The 21,104-nt window shown below is 42.7% G+C and overlaps 1 protein-coding gene across 1 annotated transcript in view; it reads right to left on the reverse strand.

The window, feature by feature from the left end:
- The window catches only part of LOC126184378 (plexin-B), a 981,143-nt gene that overhangs the window by 156,362 nt on the left and 803,677 nt on the right, over positions 1 to 21,104 (reverse strand). The window contains exon 5 of the mRNA XM_049926762.1: positions 12,968 to 13,100. Coding sequence (XP_049782719.1) covers positions 12,968 to 13,100 — 133 coding nt within the window. The remainder of the gene's footprint in view (positions 1 to 12,967; positions 13,101 to 21,104) is intronic.

The raw sequence follows: 21,104 nt of genomic DNA on the forward strand, positions 1-21,104 counted from the left end.
GCGTAGTGGGGAAGTATTGTGTAGAATAGTTTATATTCGCGCCTTTTTGCACAGCGAAATATTGAAGCAACACGTTTCTTTTTTTTTAATGGATCGCAGTAATTTTTAGTGAAATATAGAGCTCTTGAAAAGAAGATTACAGTGCTTTAACGCTCGATAGTTGTCAGTGAAATGTTTCACCAAAAATAGCTGTGCGATGTGCTAAAAGAGAACGCAAAATTGTAGGCACTGCACAGTAAATATCACCTAATTGCACTATGTTGGCAGGTTTAGCATATTTCATGATTAGTTCTCCGAGGCATTTCAGTGCAAACCTTAGCAAAATGGTTCAAATGGCTCTGAGCACTATGGGACTTAACATCTGAGTTTATCAGTCCCCTAGAACTTAGAACTACTTAAACCTAACTAACCTAAGGACATCACACACATCCATGCCCGAGGCAGGATTCGAACCTGCGACCGTAGCGGTCACGCAGTTCCAGACTATAGCGCCTAAAACCGCTCGGCCACATCGGCGCAAACCTTAGCAAGTGTTATATGCTGTACTCATATCTTCAAGACTTATTGATTAAAAAATTGTAAAAATGTGGTGTCTCGAAAACTCTTGGCAGGGAGAAAATTTAAAAGTATTAACTATAGTGTCATGTACAATTACATATCGAAAACCTTGTTTTGATTCTCTCTGGCGCTTATGGAATTTTAGGAGCGTCCAAAATTAATGAGACTTGGCGTATCGTCTCGGCTGTGGCAACTGATATCCAATGTGTGAGAGTATTGTGGCAAAGGGAAAAATTTGCTTAATAATCTGACATTATCTGTTATTCGAAAGAAACAGAAAAATCAATTGTTTTTGTTTTATAATGTGCCCCTTCCTGTGAAAGCTGATCATTATCGTTTACAAAAACGGGGCTGTGTTTAAAACAATTCTGCAAAAACATCCAAACCCCACAACACAACACAACACAACGCGTCAGTCATCGGCACTTCGTTCTTTCGTCACTGGACTTCCGTATACAAAGAGATTATACGAAGAGTTCTCTGTAAGAACAGGAAACGAAAACATTTGTTATTAGTTCAGACTGGTTTAATTAAAGGTGGGGAGCTCCACTGACGAGGCAGTGAGCTGTTAGAGCATCGGCAGAGATAGAAGACGGCGTCACCGTTGACAAAGGAACTTGCAGATAACTCTCAAACAGTTAAGTGGAACGCAGGCATTCATTTCCAGAGGTGCTCGAGTAAAGGATACTCACAGCGACTGGGATGGAATCAGAGGGCCCGTTGACGTACTTCAAATATACACAGGTAGCCGTTCCGCTCAAGCTAAACAGCTCAAAGTAAATAATCGCTCCCTGCGGAACGGACGCAAATTGAAGTGGAGCCGAGCGTAAGAAGCCTTGCGCCGCGCTGCGGCAGACACGCTTCAGGCGACGATCAATCACTCTCTCTCAAGTGTCAATTGTCCGACCCTGCACATGTATAGACAGAATAGCTCCTTACGTTCAATCGCACCATGCAGAGGCTACTTATACTTTTTAATTCTTTCGGTAGTCTATTGCGTCAATAAGAGTCATTGCAATTTCTTCTCAACTACAAAGTCGGAAGTGATCGTAGCTTTTTAGTGAATACTAGTTAACAGAAATGTCCTCATAAGCCAGTTTCATATGATTATTGCGTTAATTTTAGCACCTGTGACGGGCAAATGCTGCACGTCACAGGTACTAAAATTAACGCAACACACAGAGGATGGTTTCGAGAACAGGAATATCACCGGGGCTGTCTTCCTAGAGCTATCAGCAGCCTACGACACAGTCAACCACCGACTGCTCCTGGGGAAAATATACGCAATGAGTAGGGACTACAGACTAACCTTACTGATTGGAAACCTACTCCAGAATCGAAGATTCTTCGTGGATTTTCAGGGACAGAGAAGCCGGTGGAGGATACAGAAAAATTGCCTCCCCCGAGGAAGCGCACTGGCCCCAACACTTTTTAATATATATACTAATGACCAGCTCCTCCCCCAAGGCACCGAAAGCTTCATATATGCAGATGATTGCACCATTACCGCTCAAGCAGACAGCTTTGAAACTGTTGAACAGAATTTGTCAGAAGCCCTCGAACAGCTTGCCACCTACTATAAGGGGAACCATCTCAAACCCAACCCAGGGAATACTCAAACCTGCGCCTTCCACCTAAAGAACAGACCATCTGCAAGAAGACTACAACTTAACTGGGAAGGAGTGCCCCTGGAACATTGCGAAACACCAAAATACTTAGACGTCACCTTGGATAGAGCGCTCACCTATAAAAAGCACTGCATGAACACTAAACACAAAGTAGCCGCGAGAAACAACCTTGTGCGCAAACTAACGGGCACTACATGGGGGGCACAGCCTGGAATAGTGAGAACCACAGCTCTCGCTTTGTGCTATTCAACAGCGGAGTACGCGTGCCCTGTATGGTACAATTCTAGCCACGCCAAGCAAGTGGACATACCGCTTAATGAACCCTGCCGCATCATCACAGGTTGTCTGAGACCAACCCCGACTGATAAACAGTACTGCCTGGCAGGCGTGGCCCCACAAGATATTAGAAGGAAAGCAGCGACCAGGAAGGAAAAGACAAAGGCGTTGACCTCACCTGCCCACCCGCTGTACAAACACCAGCCAGCCCGCCGTCGACTAAAACCTAGAAAAAGCTTCCTGCACACAGCAGAAAACATCGTCGGGACACCGCAGCAAGTGAGGCTGGCAATGTGGCGAGAAGAAAACGCGCACCTTGGGGAATGGTTAGTCCCAAACGAACAACTCCCTCCCGGCCATATGTAAGGATGGACGACATGGAAATCTCTTAATAGGATGCGCTCTGGTGTCACACGATCCAAAGAGAATATGCGCAAATGGGGCCTCTCAAATGAACCGGTGCTGTGTGACTGTGGACACACTCAAACCACCACCCACCTCAAGCAGTGTGTGCTGTGCCCAAGCACTTGCATCATGAAGGATTTGATGAATGCCACCCCGGAAGCGCTGGACGTGGCCAGTTTCCGGTCCAAGACTTCATAAAATAAAAAAAAAAAAAACTACTTGACCCTGCTTATATATCTGTATACTTTTATACTCTTTTTGTATTCGTTATATACTTGATATGTACGTGTTAATCATTCTGATTTTATGTACGATTCTTCTGACACGATTAAATAAAGAAAATATGATTATTCACTGGTGGTCGAAAAAGCTGCGATACCATGAAAGATTCGTAGGAGAAGCATAAAATGTATGCCACATAATACGAACTTTGGTACGAATATAATTGTAAAGTTTTATAAAACGAAATTATTGCTGGAGTAACTGGAATTTTGTGATCTTATCGCTGTCGGTAGTAGCACCATTACATCAAAGGAAAAAATGAGGGACCCATTTGATGAATATCATCTACCAGCCTACTCATCTCACAGTGTACAATTAACTTAACTTTCGTGTTACAAGTATGTACACAACTTCTAGGTGATCGAATTCGTGTCGTCGTGTTCCATCTATACAACGTAACGCGGAGACTAATGCTATTTGTAATAGAATCATTATTTGAAAGAGTACGTTTATAGCAAGGTAGAAAGAAAAGCGATTAATATTAAACAATCCGGAAACAGAACATAGTAAGCATTATCATTTAAAGTAAGAAAAGCATAGCGTAATGACAATTATTAAATTAATATCATATCTTCTTCATTCGTGTGGTCATACTGTCCGTAGTTGCTTTATAATTCATGAAGGTATTTTTGATCCGTCGTTGCAACTACAAAATGCGTGATTTTTTCACCAGACGCGTTTCGCTTTATTGAGGTGAAGCATCATCAATGGTGGTGATTTTTTCGGTTGCTTTCTCGCTTACATCAGGAAATGCCGTCTGCTAGCACATCGTTGTTTTTCTGTGTTAGACACTGATAATTTTCGCCTACTTTTTAGATGTTCTGCAGCACTATGCATTTCTCACAACACACTTTTATGCACACCACTGTATTCTGTTTGTTTTCGTACTTCAAGTATGTCTACGAAAGTACGAAAACAAACAGAATGCAGAGGTGTGCATAAAAGTGTTTTGTGAGAAATGCATAGTGCTGCAGAACATCTAAAAAGCAGACGGAAATTATCAGTATCTAACACAGAAAACCAACGATGTGCTAGCAGACGGCATTTCCCGATGTAAACGAGAAAACAACCGAAAAAATCACCACCACTGATGATACTTTGCCTGAATAAAGCGAAACGCGTCTGGTGAAAAAGTCACGCATTTTTGTAGTTACAACGACGGAACAGAAATATCCTCATGTAATATCATATCATTACATTGATTTTTATTTGACTACTGACATTGTTACTTATTCTTGGGTTAAAGCTTAATATATTTCGTTATTCTGCAGAACGTTCAGTTAAGAACGTACGAAACTTTAACTTCTCATCAACGACGAGGTCACTAGAGACGAAGTGCAAGGTTTGAATGGACAAGAATGCAGAATTCAACGGAACCGACCCGCCATTCGCTTTAATCGATTTAAGGAAACTACGGAAATCCTAAAACTTGATGTTATGGCTGGTATAAAGAAAAAGTCCCTAGTCCCTGGTACGGGTGCGGCACTTTAATCACTGCGCCACTTCGCTCAAATTGTTAATATGACGGGCGAGCGTTGGAACGTGGCGAATGATGTGGAAGAGAGTCGATAGGTTGCTAATGACTTCTAGGAAATTGTTTGCCCAGTTAATAGGGGGTCATAATGTCATGACACAGGCAGGACAGTGAATAATCGTATTCTCTGTGCTGAAAAAAATGTATTCCAGATAGCATTTGATGGGACATATTCTCGTTGGAATAGAGGCTCAGAAATGGTCTGAGGAAAGGATGCTACTTTGCTCTCTACAACTCCGACGACATCTGTTATTTAAATTAGCTGAGATCCGATTAAAAGTATTATAGTTAGCAGCTGGACTGTTCCCGCCGGCAATACACCAATGAGAGCGTGGCGTTGTCGGCTCCTATGTTGCCACTTCCCCTGCGCAAAGCGCTAGTGCATGCTAGTTCTCAATGAGCCGTTTCAGTTAGAGATTCGTGTAATGTTTACTTTCGCGTGATGTACGACGTGTAATGAAACCAGTCGAAAGAGAATCAGAGAGGCACTGTACACATCTATACCATTGGCAAAGTACAAAATTTTTGGTCAAATGTTTGAGTGGGGCGAAAACAAAACAACCTAGAAATTACACACTGAATTTTTTTCTGAAATTTAGTAGCCAGACTAAGAGTGGGAAATGAACTAATGGGAGTATCAAATTGACCATCATGAAGTATAGTTCTCCAAAAACAAAAAAAGTTTAATTGATTGAGAGTAATTAGGATAATTGAGAAAAATTTATTAGTGATTTGGTGGAAATTGAACTGTTTAACGAACAGCTTCTGCTGAAATAAAAATATTTGAAAAAAGAACGGTCAAATGTTTTGTGAAATGATTTGCCAAAAGGTAAAAAATAAAATAGATTAGAGAAACACCTGATGCGTTTCTGATTGATGCTCGAAATCATGTACAGGAAATAAGCTGCAGACTGAGAATTTAGACTTTTAGAATTTCGAAGAGTACTGCACGTATTTGTCTGTGTCTGGTGGATTATGCAGACAGTAGAGTCTCATTCGCTGTACACGATTTCAAAGAGCACTCAAAAAGCGCATCAAATGTTTATCTAATTTATAGTATTACTTACTTTTAGACAAATAATTTCACAAAACATTTGACCGTTTTTTACAATCTTTTATTTCCGTGGTTTTTGTAGAAGATTGAGACTTCAAACTTCATATTTGTTACGAGTTATATATTGACGAAAATGGCCAATAAATGCCGTTCTCGGAAGCTTACACGTATCCCACGTACTCCGTTGCAGAATGAGGTCTTTTGGCAATAAACGAAAAATTGTATTTCCGTGAATTCAGTAGTTTCGAGATAGGACGTGGTGAGTCTGAAGCTGTTTATCTGACAGGAAAATTCCACACGTTTAAAGAAATTATAACTTTAGCCTTAATTAAAATTAAGAACAGATTATTGATATGCTGAGGGGTGCTATAGAGATCTGTACCGTACGCTAATTTCAACACTAATAACCTCGTTGTGGAGCACCCGTAACACACACACACACACACACACACACGCTAATTTCGGATTTTTACGTAATTTTTTTTTAGAGGAGAAGAGACTTTAAAAAGATTTGCTTTCGCTGTGGAGAGCTATGCTAGCCGCCTGCAGACATCGGTCGCAACTTCGGCCCTTAAACGTCAGACACAAACTGATTACAGTGGATATGGGAGAAAAGGGGTTTCTTTGCGTCAGATTGGGGGAGGGGAGGAAGTGGGGACTGTTAATGGAATATTTTAAAATTATAATTCTCATACAAATAATTCAGCTGTCATTTTGCAAGGCTTAGTGGAGCCTGTTTCTGCCACCACGGATAATTCCACAGACAATCGCACATCGTCCTCCGTGTGACAGTCAGATAAGTTGACCATTCAGTTATGACATAACTGACGGGGACGATTACAGTTATATCATAAATCAAATCACGAAACCACAGAAACAAAAGAGCGCTAGAGACTACCATTGTTCGAAAAATTGTGATGAGAAATTATAACGAACTGTATTTTGTATTAATGGCAATAGCACGGGGGCCATATTACGATGACACAGAGGCAGCATACAGTACTGTGCGTTGACACTTGTTTTAACACGCTGCAGCACTAATCGTAAGTAAGAGAAAAAAATAAATCGATGAAATGACAGACTGTTCATTACTAGCAGAACACGTGATGCGATAATAGCAAATGAAACCCAGTAAAATCCAGATGGTGCTCAATACACATTTGTAAATAAAATTCTCCATCATATGTAAATATACTTCAGGAAATTAACGATGCAATAAGCGAAGAAGTCGACCGACTATATAGGGCGAAAATGATGTGCGAGCACGTTTGTAACATAGCAGCAGGCTGAATCGCACGTATGAAAATGAATTTTCTGTGAAGAGCTTTCCAAGTAAGTGATGCGTGGAACCGTATAGCTTCATTACTCTGCCCCTGACTACTCTTCCCCCCTCATAGAGGAGCGTATAATCAAACAAATAAAAGGAAGAGTCGTTAGGGGAGCGATTCTCACGCGTTACATCATTAGCGTGAGAGATCTTCGAGCACAGAATCCCATTCTGACTTAATGGAATAATCGTGACGAGAAATTTTTACTGTAGCGTCCGGAAGGACTTCGTTGTCTCCACGTTTTTATGTTCCACTGACGAAATGCTGACGTGAATGCTATGTACAGCGTCAAAAGCATTATTTTTGGAAGAATACGGTTATTTTATGTGCAACTCGCCGGGAAGAGCTGCACATTAGGGATGGGAAACACCGACCGGTTAAAACCGATACGGTATTTTAGTTCTGAATAACCGCTATTTTTCGGTATTTGTTTGATCTCGGTTAGAACAGGTGTTTTTTTTATTTTTTACCTATAACCGAGTAAAAAGCGAAACATCAGTTAGCCATAGCAGCAGTGCTAAAATTTTTCGCTTTTAAACAAACCTTTTTAAGAAACGAGTAATTTTTATTCGTAAAATTTAAATTGGTTTGAAATATTGCGTTATTATAGGAAATGGGAAAAGCGATCAGTGCTATTTTAATAACAATGAAGACAAAAACGAGCAACAAACAGGTGACATAAGAATTGGTACAGCATTGCTGAGACAATTATGTCACTGTTGCCGTATGTCGCGCCTTAAGGTACGCCTGTTGTGCAGCGTGCAAGATTTGGGCCCACATGGTCTAAACCGTAGCTTCCCGCTGTCATCACTGGACATCCGTTGTCTTGCAGAATGGTACCAAAATGGTTCAAATGGCTCTGAGCACTATGCGACTTAACTGCTGAGGTCATCAGTCGCCTAGAACTTAGAACTAATTAAACCTAAGTAACCTAAGGACATCACACACATCCATGCCCGAGGCAGGATTCGAACCTGCGACCGTAGCGGTCACGCGGTTCCAGACTGAAGCGCCTTTAACCGCACGGCCACACCGGCCGGCGAATGGTACCAAGTGTAGGCTGGAACTATTTTTACGAAGTGACGTAGCAGTGAAGTACAGTGCTACATTTGCCTTAAAAGATTAAGGATTGTCTGCCATTTATGAAATACTAAAAGAGGAAGGCAGTTATAGTAACAGTAATAAATTAAAAACTTAAGAACAGTTCATTCATAGCATTAAGACAGAAAGAAGCTGATCTGTTGCCTGTGTCTACATAATATGCCTTTTATCTGCTTGTACTCCTTGAGAACGGACAAATCAACAAGAAAAACAGAACCCCAGTTTTCATCTTTAGCGTGATTATTTGTAATGCCCAAATGGTGGTATGATCCCCGATTACAACATGCTTTTTGAGCAGAGTTTCAAAAAATTAGAATCAATAGGAGAATACTGGTGATTTTTTGTACCATTCAGTCACTTATCATTTTTCGAGAAAAGCAGTGAGCGGTGGACGGGCTTCGTTTTCTTTTATTTGCCTCTTTAATTTAATAGTGTGATTCTATGTATCTTGACACTGACTGAGTCAAATTTTTTCAACCTTTGTTCGATTTCCACGTTTATTAAAGGAAATGACAGGAATAAACAACCGAAAGTAGGTTATTTCAAAACCGGTTATTTTGAGCTGTTTTAACAGTCAGGTTAAACTGGTGTGAAAAGAAAAACGATAGTACTGAAAACTGATTGTTCGTTGATAACCGCCATCCCTGCTACACATCTGGCTTTTTAGAATCAAAGTCCCAGAAACGAGATGAGGAACGACAGGGCTTCCGCGCAACCAACGTTTGTCAGAGTCGTTTAGTTAAACCAGTTGTACACTGTGTGAAATGCTGACACGTTGCGCGCAAAAGAGACAGGTGATACAACTGAAAAAGACGGAGACGAGAGCCAGCTACGAGGCATTTAGAAATTCTCTTTCGCATGGCCCGTCACAGATTGGCTCATGCAGTGAACCATCCGCTACCGACTACTGAGTGATATGTAAATCGCAGGGGTGCCGATGGAGACGCAGATAAAATTTGCATGAGAGGCGGCCCTGCACGACCAGCGAAAAGAGTACATTAAAATGATTGTCAAACGAAAAATTCCATCGGCTGTCTACACAATTTGCAATTCATTTCCTGCGGCGTGTTTTCCGAAGACAGAGTTCGATCTTGAACACCATTATATATCTGTCAAGTACGTTTCATTCTGGCGTTATTATGTTGTATGTCACACTGTGCGACAGAGTTCGACGGTTCCACAAATATTTGTCTTTAATTTGGAAGTTAGTAACATAATGGCTGAATTGACTAACAGGCTGAAACATACTGATTCATACACTAGTTACACTGAACTTCCGTTCGATTACTGTCACAATAAAGAGGCGGCGTGAGTTTCGTACCACCTGCTTTCTCTCTCCTTTCATGTCATAACCAAAATTCATTAGAAATGAGTTACTTGTTCCACACAATTTCCCTACCTAGGTTGCCTGTTAACGCTCGAGTAGCATGGTGTAGCCTCCCTGCGTTTTTATTTAAATTTTTGTTGCCTTGGCGTGAAGCCGTGAAGGATTCCTTTTATAAGGCCAGGGCCCATTCCCTCCACCTACTGAAAGGAAATCTAACTTAGGATTCCATCTCTAATGATCTCAGTGTCGTCAAGAGATTAGAAGCGAACAAAAAAGAAAACTAGAGCGTAATGAAGCCGCAATAAAGTGGATGCCAGTAAGAAATAATTATCCTGTTGCTGAATGTGTCTTAGAAATAAATGGAGAAGATAAAAGACGTTCGTGCCAAAACAAATGCCGATGAAATACAGACATATTGGGTCAGAAGCACGCTATACGGGGAGTCTCTTAACGATCAGGGAGGTGTGAGACAACAACTTTCAAATCTGTTACTCGATAACATTATATTCCTACGCTACGAAAAGGTTTCAACTCTCCTGCGTCTCATACACGCTGAGGTGACAAAAGTCATGGGATAGAGACATGCATGTATAGAGATGGCGGTAGTATCGTGTACTCAAGGTATAAAAGAGCAATGCATTGACGGAGCTGTCACCCGCATCTCGTGGTCGTGCGGTAGCGTTCTCGCTTCCCACGCCCGGGTTCCCGGGTTCAATTCCCGGCGGTGTCAGGGATTTTCTCTGCCTCGTGATGGCTGGGTGTTGTGTGCTGTCCTTAGGTTAGTTAGGTTTAAGTAGTTCGAAGTTCTAGGGGACTGATGACCATAGATGTTAAGTCTCATAGTGCTCAGAGCCATTTGAACCATTTGAACGAAGCTGTCATTGTACTTAGGTGGTTCATGTGAACAGTTTTCCGACGTTACTCAGGAGACTGCCTACTCTACGCTTGTCCGTCCTCTTTTAGAATACTGCTGCGTGGTGTGGGATCCTTACCAGATAGGAGTGACGGAGTACATCGAAAAAGTTCAAAGAAAGGCAGCACGTTTTGTATCATCGCGAAATATGGGAGAGAGTCTCACAGAAATGATACAGGATTTGAGCTGGAAATCATTAAAAGAAAGGCGTTTTTCGTTGCTACGGAATCTTCTCACGAAATTCCAATCACCAACTTTCTTCTCCGAATGTGAACATATTTTGTTGACACCGACCTACATAAGGAGAAACGATCACCACGATGAAATAAGGGAAACCAGGGCTCGTACGGAAATATATAGGTGTTCATTCTTTCTGCGCGCTATACGAGATTGGAATAATAGAGAATTGTGAAGGTTGTTCGATGAACTCTCTGCCAGGCACTTGAATGTGATTTGCAGAGTATCCATGTAGATGTAGATGATTAGGGTCGCACGACCGGCATTAACAAACTTGAGACGCGGAATGCTATTTGGAGCTGGACGCATGGGACATTCCATTTCGGAAATTGTTACGGAATTCAGTATTCCGAAAGCCACAGTGTCAAGAGTGTGCCGAGAATACCGAATTTCAGGCATTACCTCTCACTACGGGCAACGCATTGCTCGACAGCCTTCGCTTGACGACCGAGAGCAGCGGCGTTTACGTAGAGCTGTACGTGCTAAAAGACAAGCAACACTGCGTGAAGTGTGGCGACATTTAGCGTTAATGGGCTATGGCAGCAGACGGCCGACGTTGAGTGCCTTTGCCAACAGCACGACATCGGCTGCAGTGTCACTCCTTGGTTCGTGGCCATATCGGTTGGACCCTAGACGACTGGAAAACCGTACCCTGGTCAGATGTGTCCCTATTTCAGTTGGTAAGATCTGATGGTAGGTTTCGAGTGTGGTACACACCCCACGAAGCCATGGACCCAGGTTGTCAAAAATATGGTTCAAATGGCTCTGAGCACTATGGGACTTAACTGCTGTGGTCATCAGTCCCCTATAACATAGAACTACTTAAACCTAACTAACCTAAGGACATCACACACATCCATGCCCGAGGCAGGATTTGAACCTGCGACCGTAGCGGTCGCGCGGTTCCAGACTGTAGCGCCTAGAACCGCTCGGCCACTCCGGCCGGCTTCCCAAGTTGTCGACAAGGCACTGTATAAGCTGGTGGTGGCTCCATAATGGTGTGGGTTGTGTCTGCATGGAATGGACTGGGTTCTCTGGTCCAGATAAATGGATCATTGACTGAAAATGGTTATGTTCTGCTACTTGGAGACCATTTCCAGCCATTCATGAACTTCATATTCCCAAACAACGATTGAGTTTTTATGGATAACTACGCGCTATATCACTGGGCCACAATTGTTTGCGACTGGTTTTGAAGAACATTCTGGACAATTCGAGCGAATGATTTGGCTACACAGATCGCCTGACACGAACTATATGGCACACCTATGAGATATAATGGAGAGGTCAATTCGTGCACAAAATCGACAACACTTTCGGAATAGGGGCATAATGGCTGAAACTTTCTGAAGGGTATTTCCAACGACTTGTCTAGGAGGTATCCCATGACTTTTGTCGCCTCATTGTAAGTGTATAAGAAGTTTCTCGTCTGTCATTGCATTCATTAATGGGGACTAAGTTACACAAAAGGTAACGCCTTCCAACGGCACGAATATAATGTTATTTCTGCCCCGTTTTTCCTAATGAAAAGGAAAACGAGAATGCGCATACGATGGTGCGTATCTCCACCATCGCGGTACACCAAACTCCAAAGGAAAAAACGTATTATTCATAACATACATCAAGACACTAAACGTGAAATATCCTATACAAACAACATTCCAGGTTCTTGCAGGACCAGTTTGGCTTCAGTGCAGAAGAAGCAATAGAAGTACTAAAAGGGGGATGTACGATCGAAATTAAGCATTAGAGAAGATAACAGTAGTGTCGACAGCAGTTTTCAAAGAAACAGTAAAGAAGCCTAGGGAAATCGTAGGACTACTAAGTGACAAAGTCCGTTTGGACGTGAACGAAACCAGCGTCGGAGTCACGAGCAGTAGCCGAAATAACCGTAGCAGCTTTCTAAAAATGCGATAATTTGTAGTAAAACTGCACAAAAATGAATAGTGCTGTTAAGAAGTATGCAAACCACAAATTATATCACTGAAAGTTTCTCATCCAGATTTGCAAGTTTGAGGCTTCAGTAATCAAAATTTCGTTAAACAAAAGTTAACGCCTGGATGTTGGTGATTCTTGAAATTACGAAAAGGCATTGATCTTTGTTTCGTGAGAGTTGGTCAATATTCGACTACGTGAAATGAGATAACAAATAGCTGTAAAGAGACAGAAGATACTTGAGGTGAAAAATTTAGGCGCCTTCCCCTTGTATAAACTGGAACCTATATAAAAGAAAACTGAGAATATGAAACAAAATCTTCACTGTGCAGAGAAAAGACTCCTGTCTGTTTTAGTAAGATGATCTGTTATAGAGAGCGGCAGCTTACCGTTGTGACTTGAGACACGGGTATGCGATCGGGCAGCACCTGCTCGAAGTCGATGCACTGCTGGCCTGTGCCCAACGACAGCCACCTTGGCGACGAATGGCTCGCCTTCTGACAGGCGCTGCGCACCGTACACCTGCAACATTACAACAAACATCACAGAATCGCCATAAACAACAGCTTATACCCAGAGTTGCGCTCTACCAAAACTACAGTTCGGTAGTTTTGGTACAGTACATAAATGAAGTAGCAAACGGTAGCATTACCGGTAGTATTCGTAGCATTTGTTGATGTTGTTAGGACAGCAACCAGCCACAAATTTACTTTCAGTTCCTTTATTCAAAGGCTACCGTTACCGGTTTCGAATCGTTGTGATTCATCCTCAGACGGTTTACATGCTTTCTTTATGACATTTGGTGTGTTTTTTACAGATTAATTGTCGTGAAACGTCGGTCTCGAGTGTTTGTATTCATAAAATTCGTCCAGCAGATGTCAATGCATTCCCACTGCATTCTTATTGTTGCACACGTAAATTGTTCTCACTGAACACTTAAGATTTGTCACTGAGATGATTTCTACCACGCACCACATATTTGATACATGTATCAAAACATGTGACAAATCTTAAGTGTTCAGTGAGAACAATTTACGTTTGCAACAATAAGAATGCAGTGGGAATGCATTGACATCTGCTGGACGAATTTCATGAATACAAACACTCGAGACCGACGTTTCACGACAATTAATCTGTAAAAAATACACCACATGTCATAAAGAAAGCATGTAAACCGTCTGAGGATGAATCACAACGATTAGAATCGGTAACGGTATTCAAACAACAGCCACGGTCTCCATCATGTCATCATATGACAAAATTGCATTCGTAGCATTGCTAGGGGAAGAAATGCAAATGAATGTGTATGAGAGGAACTGGGATCCAACGACTTCTCTTTGCTTTTTATTTATTTGGTTGTTTGCATTGCACATAATTAGAACCACACATAACATTCAGTGCTAGTCCAGTGCATATTTTATATTCTTAAAGAATGTAAATTGCGTTTTATAAGTTACAAATAAACAATTTTCGAATAAAACCTGAATTAAACGTTGAAAATTTCAATTTTACTATAAATAATGTTAATTTTTAAGTAATAGACTGGAAGATAACTATGTAGAACAAAGTAGTTCTGTAGGTTACGCGGCCCTTTATTTACCCTCACTCCGTTTCTAGATGTTCATCGCTTCTAGTTTCTATGGGAACCTAAAAACAGTGATAGCATACGTAAAACTCAGTACAGTCCGCTTCGATAGCTGCGCAGTCAGTGCGGCGGAATGTTAAGCGAAGAGGCCCGGGTTTGATTCGCGGTCAGGTCGGAGATTTTTCTCTGCTTAAGGACTTGCATATTGAGTTGTGATGTTCGATTTGTGGGGCGCTCAACTGCACGGTCATCAGCGCCCGTACAAAGTCCCAATTTTTACACAGTCCAATCTAGCCATTGTCACGAATGATGACGATGATGATGAAATGATGAGGACAACACAAACACCTAGTCCCCGGGCACAGGAAGTCCCCAACCCGGCTGGGAATCGAACCCGGGACCCCGGGACCCAGAGGTGTGTTGAGTTGTCCTTACTTTCGTATCGTCGTAATTGAAATTACTGTTGACATGGTTGAATGGGCACAGCCCGAAAGCCAATAACTTGAAAAAAATGCCCAGTGAGTACGCAAAAAACCTAACGTACAGGTAACGCGGGTCGATTCTATCTGACCAGGGCTACTAGGAAAACTACCGCAGTATACGCCTACGTATGGTAGCGTACGACAGTTTTACAACTCTACCCATACCGATGGCCTGTGGCTAGTCCTCTGAACCGCACTGTAGGCCCGACCTCTCCTGTCACAAGCAACATCACAGCCACCAAACTCCCCTTCCGAGTGGAGACAATTACTATTAACAGTCCACAGGGTTCAATTTTGGGGCCACTACTGTTCTCGTTATATATATTACCTTCCGTCTTACACTGATAAAAAAGAGACATTATTCTTTGCTGATGACGCATGCATCATCATGAAGTTCAATAGAGCTGCAACAGCATAAAGAGCTATAAATGAAATATTCAAAAGTATTATTGTATTATCGATAGGTAACAAGTTCTCGGTAACTGGTCTATCACTTAACTTTGAAAACACAGTTAATTAAATTGAATGTTGTGTATACAGGGTGAACCAGAACTACACCGACAAACTTTCAGAGATGGTATTAAGGGGAAAAAAAAAGAAAAAACAAGATAAAAAGTCTATTGAGCATGGGCTCTAAAGTGCATAGCTAAAGAGCTATATGCACTTGTTCATCTTCGATTCTGTGAAACATATCTCTTCTACTGAAACCTCTTTGTCTTACACATTCAGGGAGCAGGTAGTACAGGCCAAACCAAGAGAAAAAGTCTAGCAAATATGGGCTCTAAAATGCTTACCTCAAGAGCTATGACCACTTGTTCAGTAGAAGAGATGTGTTTCACAGTACAAGTGTTCATAGCTCTTAATGTACGCACTTTAGATCACATGTTTACAAGACTTTTTTACTTGTTTTGATGCATAGTATCACCTCTGAAAGCTTGACTGTTGAGTTCTGATTCACCCTGTACAGGATCATCAGTAACAATAAAGCAGGCGAGGGAGGATGTGGTTAAAATGGTTGTTGAATAAACAGATAAAGATATTTTTGTATACCAGAGTTAGAAAACGCTGAGAAATGTGCATTTCAAGGAGTAATAGTGCGGGCTCCAAAAATAAAGGAGCATCAAAGGGCCTAGTGAGCGCCAGAAGTTGAAGTCTTCCAGAAATAGCGGCGCAACACCAACAGTACTTCACTTGGGTGCCCAGACAGCGAGCACGCAAAGCAGCGCAGCTCATAGCACCTGAAGAAGACGCCTGGGTCGGTGTTCGAATTATCGCGCAGAAAAATAGTATAACTAACTAGGATGAACCACCGCAAGCAAACCATTTAAGTATATCCACTTTTTCTTATACATTCAACAATAGTTATTGCGAATCAAATAATCAGTTTGCCAAAAAAAGAGTTACTAAAAGCAAATAGTCGGTTTTATACACGATTAAATGAGAGCCCGTTATTATGTAGTTTGCCACACCGTGAGGGACGTAACTGCGGATCTGTAAGAGTGCCCGTTTATTAGGGGTGCGCTTGGCAGGAATATAAGCTGGCAGCGAACTGTTCAAATATGGTTGACGCCTGTGGCCATTGCGGATGACTGAGTTCGCTGAGACGCGCAACTTGCGCTCATAAAGCTTAGCTTCGACCGCTGTCTGTCCAGTGGAGCTTGCATAGTTAATGCGACGTAAAATCCGACAGCGGACGCACCGACAACGTCAACTTCTCCCATGCTGGCGGACAACGAAGCAACTCGCGGGCCCTTCCCAGCAGAACTTAGCTATCGAGCCATAACACATCGATTTACGCTAATATGTTGCCTGGTTGGTACCTCTACACGACAGGACCTAACAGTTCAGTCTCATGCATTCGTTAGAATAGTTCCCACGCATATTTACCCTTTATTTTCCACGAGAACATGTTGACACAATTACTTACGCCAGGAAGGCAAAAGTCATTGTATGGAGTAACATTAATTAGACAGCAGGTTGCTATTACGTCTTCATCGAAGTACAATGCAAGTTACAAGGCAGCATGTTCTTATGTTGCTATAACATGATTTATATGAATCCTTCACTAATGACCTACATCTACAGGACTTTGACAAATGTATGGGAGCACCGCGAGAAATGCATGCTTGAACATAAATGCTGATGCTAATGGCTGGCTCTAAGCACTATGGGACTTAACATCTGAGGTCATCAGTCCCCTAGACTTAGAACTACTTAAACCTAACTAACCTAAGGACATCACACAGCCGGCCGTTGTGACCGAGCGGTTCGAGGTTGGTTAGGTTTAAGTAGTTCTAAGTCTAGGGGACTGATGACCTCAGATGTTAAGAGCCATTTGAACCATTTGACATCACACACATCAATGCCCGAGGCAGGATTCGAACCTGCGACCGTAGCAGCTACGCGGTTCTGGACCTGATGCTAAGCAAGACTGCCGGTTGCGCTATTGTATCTGACTACGAACGACACCTGTGCAATGTCTTAAATACGTTACAAGTGTCAACTGTGATCAGAACAGTGTTCTGTGTAGTTGTGACTGCATTACGTCAGAGCTAAGTGAATTCGCATGTGGGCAAATTGTCAGTGTTCGTACGGTGGGTGTTCCCCAAAACAAAGGAGCATAAGTCTCTGGTGCTTCAGCAGGTACCGTCACAACTAAGTCACAGCGCGGACTGTTATTGGAGAGGATTGTAACGAAAAATAAGAGGACGACAACTGCGAAAGTCACAACAGAACTGAATGTCGCACTCACGAATCCTGTCAGCAACAAAACGAGACGAAGTGAGCTTCATAAGAAGGGAACTACAGGACGAGTAGAAATTAGAAAATAACTTGTCAAGTGATGCACATGGCCGTAACAGGAAAAACTGGTTCCTAAGCTATAAAACTTGGACTAAGGAGCAATGGAAGAAAGTCATATGGTCGGATGAATCCTGCCACTCTCATGCATGAGATTACCATACGCAAACATCTAGCTGGCTATATGGACATGTATGTTACGTATATAGAGCTGTTATTCGAATTACGCAAATGCGTAGCTGAGACATTTTTTGGACCCGATGGCGGTTTGATCCTAGACTGAAATCGACCGCCTCTAATAAAATATACCAATGCAGTTGTGTGCATAATGTAGTTCTTAATAGTCTGCAAGTTCTGTCTGAAGCGCTCTATCGCTACAGCTCCTGACCCAGGTGGTCTATAAAAGCATCCGGTTACCAGTTTCGACCAAACTTCCATGCTTAACTTCGCCCAGATTAATTCAAATTCTGAATCTGCGACAATCTTGCAAGATAATATCGAACTCTTTACTGCAGTAAATACGCTGACTTCTTTGCCGACTAACCTATTCATACGATAAATTTTCCAATTGGGACTTAGAATTTTGTAAGTATTCACTTCTCTTTCAACCAGCTTTCTGTTGCTAAATCTATCTGGGCTTCTGTAAGGGGTACTAACTCTGTGAAGCCGGCCGATGTGGCCTAGCGATTCTAGGCGCTTCAGTCTGGAACCGCGCGACTGTTACTGTCGCAGGTTCGAATCCAGTCTCGGGCATGGATGTGTGTGATGTCCGTAGGTTAGTTAGGTTTCAGTAGTTCTAAGTTCTAGGGGACTGATGACCTCAGATGTTAAGTCCCATAGTGCTCAGAGCCATTTGAACCATTTTTAACTCTGTGACCTTACCTTCGATGCTCCTACAGTTTACTGATATCATACACTGAAGCCCCAAAGAAACCGGTATACGCACGCGTATTCAAATACAGAGATATGTAAACAGGCAGAATACGGTGCTGCGGTCGGCAAGGCCATTAAAAGACAAAAAGCGTCTGGCGCAGTTGTTAGATCGGTTACTGCTGCTACGAGGGTAATCCCAAAAGTAAGGTCTCCTATGTTTTATAAGCACATAGACCTGTTTATTTCTACAATGGTTTACATCAGTTTACGGCTTGAACATTTAGCTATTTTTCGACATAATTACCATTTCTGTCAATGCATTTTTGTAGACGCTGTGGCAGTTTATCTATGTCCATGTCATACCAGCTCGCCGCCATTCTGTTCAGAAAGTTATGAACCTCTTCTTTCACCTCGTCGTCGGAGCTGAATCGCTTTCCGGCCAAATGTTCTCTTAACCAGTCCAGAAAGTTGTTCTGTTCGGCTGCAAGGCGGTGAAGAAATGTGCGGGAAGCATCAACTCGTTGCCGCATGTGGTCTTCAGTCAGCATGCGTGGCACCCATCTTGCGCACACCTACCGGTAGTTCAATGTTTCCGTTAAAATTCTGTGAGCGGTGCTTCGGGAAACCTCAGGAACCAACGTGCAGAGATCATCCAGAGTGATCCGCAGATTTTCACGCATGCTTTGCTCAACCTTCAACACTGTCTCCTCAGAAATTAACGGTTTCCCGCTCCTTTGTTCGTCGTGAATTTCGGTCCGACCAGCTGCAAACTTTCTACACCACTTATGAACATTTTTGACATCCATGCACGACTCACCATACAGTTCCGTCAACTGGCGATGGATTTCAATCGGCGCAGTGCCCTTTGCGTTAAAAAACCGAATAACTGAGCGCAATTCGAACTTGGCGGTAACATTCAACGGGAGCTCCTTTCTCAACGGCTGCCAAGCCAAGACTGAGCGCCTGAGCGCGGCGTGTGCCTGTTTACACACAGCGTGTGAAGCATTCTTCATAACAGTGTGACCAACTGCCACACAAACAGAGTTCTGTACTTATAAAAAAATAGGAGACCTTACTTTTGGGGTTACCCTCGTACAATGGCAGGTTATCAAGATTTAAATGAGTTTGCAAGTGGTGGTATACGCGGTGCACGGGCGATGGGACACAGCATCTCCGAGATAGCGATGAAGTGAGGATTTTCCCATACGATCATTTCACGAGTGTACCGTGAATATCAGGAATCCGGTAAAACATCAAATCTCAGGCATCGCTGCGGCCGGAAGAAGATCCTGCAAGAACAGGACAAACGACGACTGAAGAGAATCGTTCAAAAAGACAGAAGTACAAATGTTGGACCATCAACAAGTGTCAGCGTTGGAACCATTCAACGAAACATCATCGATATGGGCTTTCGGAGCCGATGGCCCACTCGTGTACCCTTGATGACTGCACGAAACATAGCTTTACGATTCGCCCGTCAACAGCGACATTGGAGTGTTGATGACTGGAAACTAATTGCCTGGTCGGACGAGTCTCGTTTCAAACTGTACCGAGCGCATGGAAGCGTACAGGTTTGGTGACAACCTCATGAATCAATGGACGCTGCATGTCATAAGGGGACTGTCCAAGCTGATGGAGGCTCGGTAATGGTATGGGTCGTGTGCAGTTGTAGTGATATGGGACCCTGATACGTCTAGATACGACTCTGACAGGTGACACTTACGTGAGCATCCTGTCTGATCACCTGCTCCATTCACGTCCACTGTGCATTGCGACGGACTAGGGAAACTCCAGCAGGACAATGCGACAACCTACATGTCCAGAATTGATACAGAGTGGCTCCGGGAACACTCTTCTGAGTTTAAACACTTCAGCCGGTCTCCAAACTCCCCAGACATGAACATTATTGAGCATATATGGGATGCCTTGCAACTTGCAGTTCAGAAGAGATCTCCACCCCCCTCACAGTCTTACGGCTTTATGGACAGCCCTGCAGAATTCATGGTGTCAGTTCCCTCCAGTACTGCTTCAGATATTAGTCGAGGTCGAGTCCATGCGACGTCGTGTCGCGGCACTTCTGCGTGCTCGCAGGGGCTCTACACGATATTAGGCAGGTGTACCAGTTTCTTTGGCTCTTCAGTGTATTATTATACATTATTAAAAGCTAAGTTTCAAAATGCGTTAAGTGAAGGTATGGGTCTAGGTTCTTTTCAGTCACAACGATGTGAAGATCCTGCATGAACCTTACAGTCGCAGAAAAACCTTTTAAAAGCCTTAGTCAGAATTGGAGGACAGGAATAATTTTAGTTTACCGTCGCCAGGTGGAATGTGTGCACCTATGGGGTAACCGAAATAAGACTGGCTCGTTAACTGTTAGTGCTGAATGGTACGCCCGGAACCTGTTTAATCAATTCATGGATCAAATGTCAGAACTTGAAAGACTGCTTGGATATTTTCAGCAAGATAAACAGCACACACCGCACATGTTGATGCCTTCACACGAGTTCGTGAGGTGTTCGGCAAGAAGAGAAGAGAACACTTAGCAAAGGCAGCAAATTCTACTGACCTCCAAGATCGTCTGATTCGTCATTCTGTGTTTTCTTTTGAACCCGTCGGGAAAACTGAAGAGTCAGGTGTACTCAAATAATCCCCACACACCGGACGAGATACAGCAGAACATTGAAAAGGCTTTTGCTGAAACCCCTCAGGCTGAGGTGTCGAGTGCGTCTCGCAATTTGATAAATCACGTATATCACTACTTCGATGTCACTGATAGCCATTTGCAGC

Source organism: Schistocerca cancellata, chromosome 4, assembly GCF_023864275.1.
Source record: "Schistocerca cancellata isolate TAMUIC-IGC-003103 chromosome 4, iqSchCanc2.1, whole genome shotgun sequence".
Taxonomy (NCBI): domain Eukaryota; kingdom Metazoa; phylum Arthropoda; class Insecta; order Orthoptera; family Acrididae; genus Schistocerca; species Schistocerca cancellata.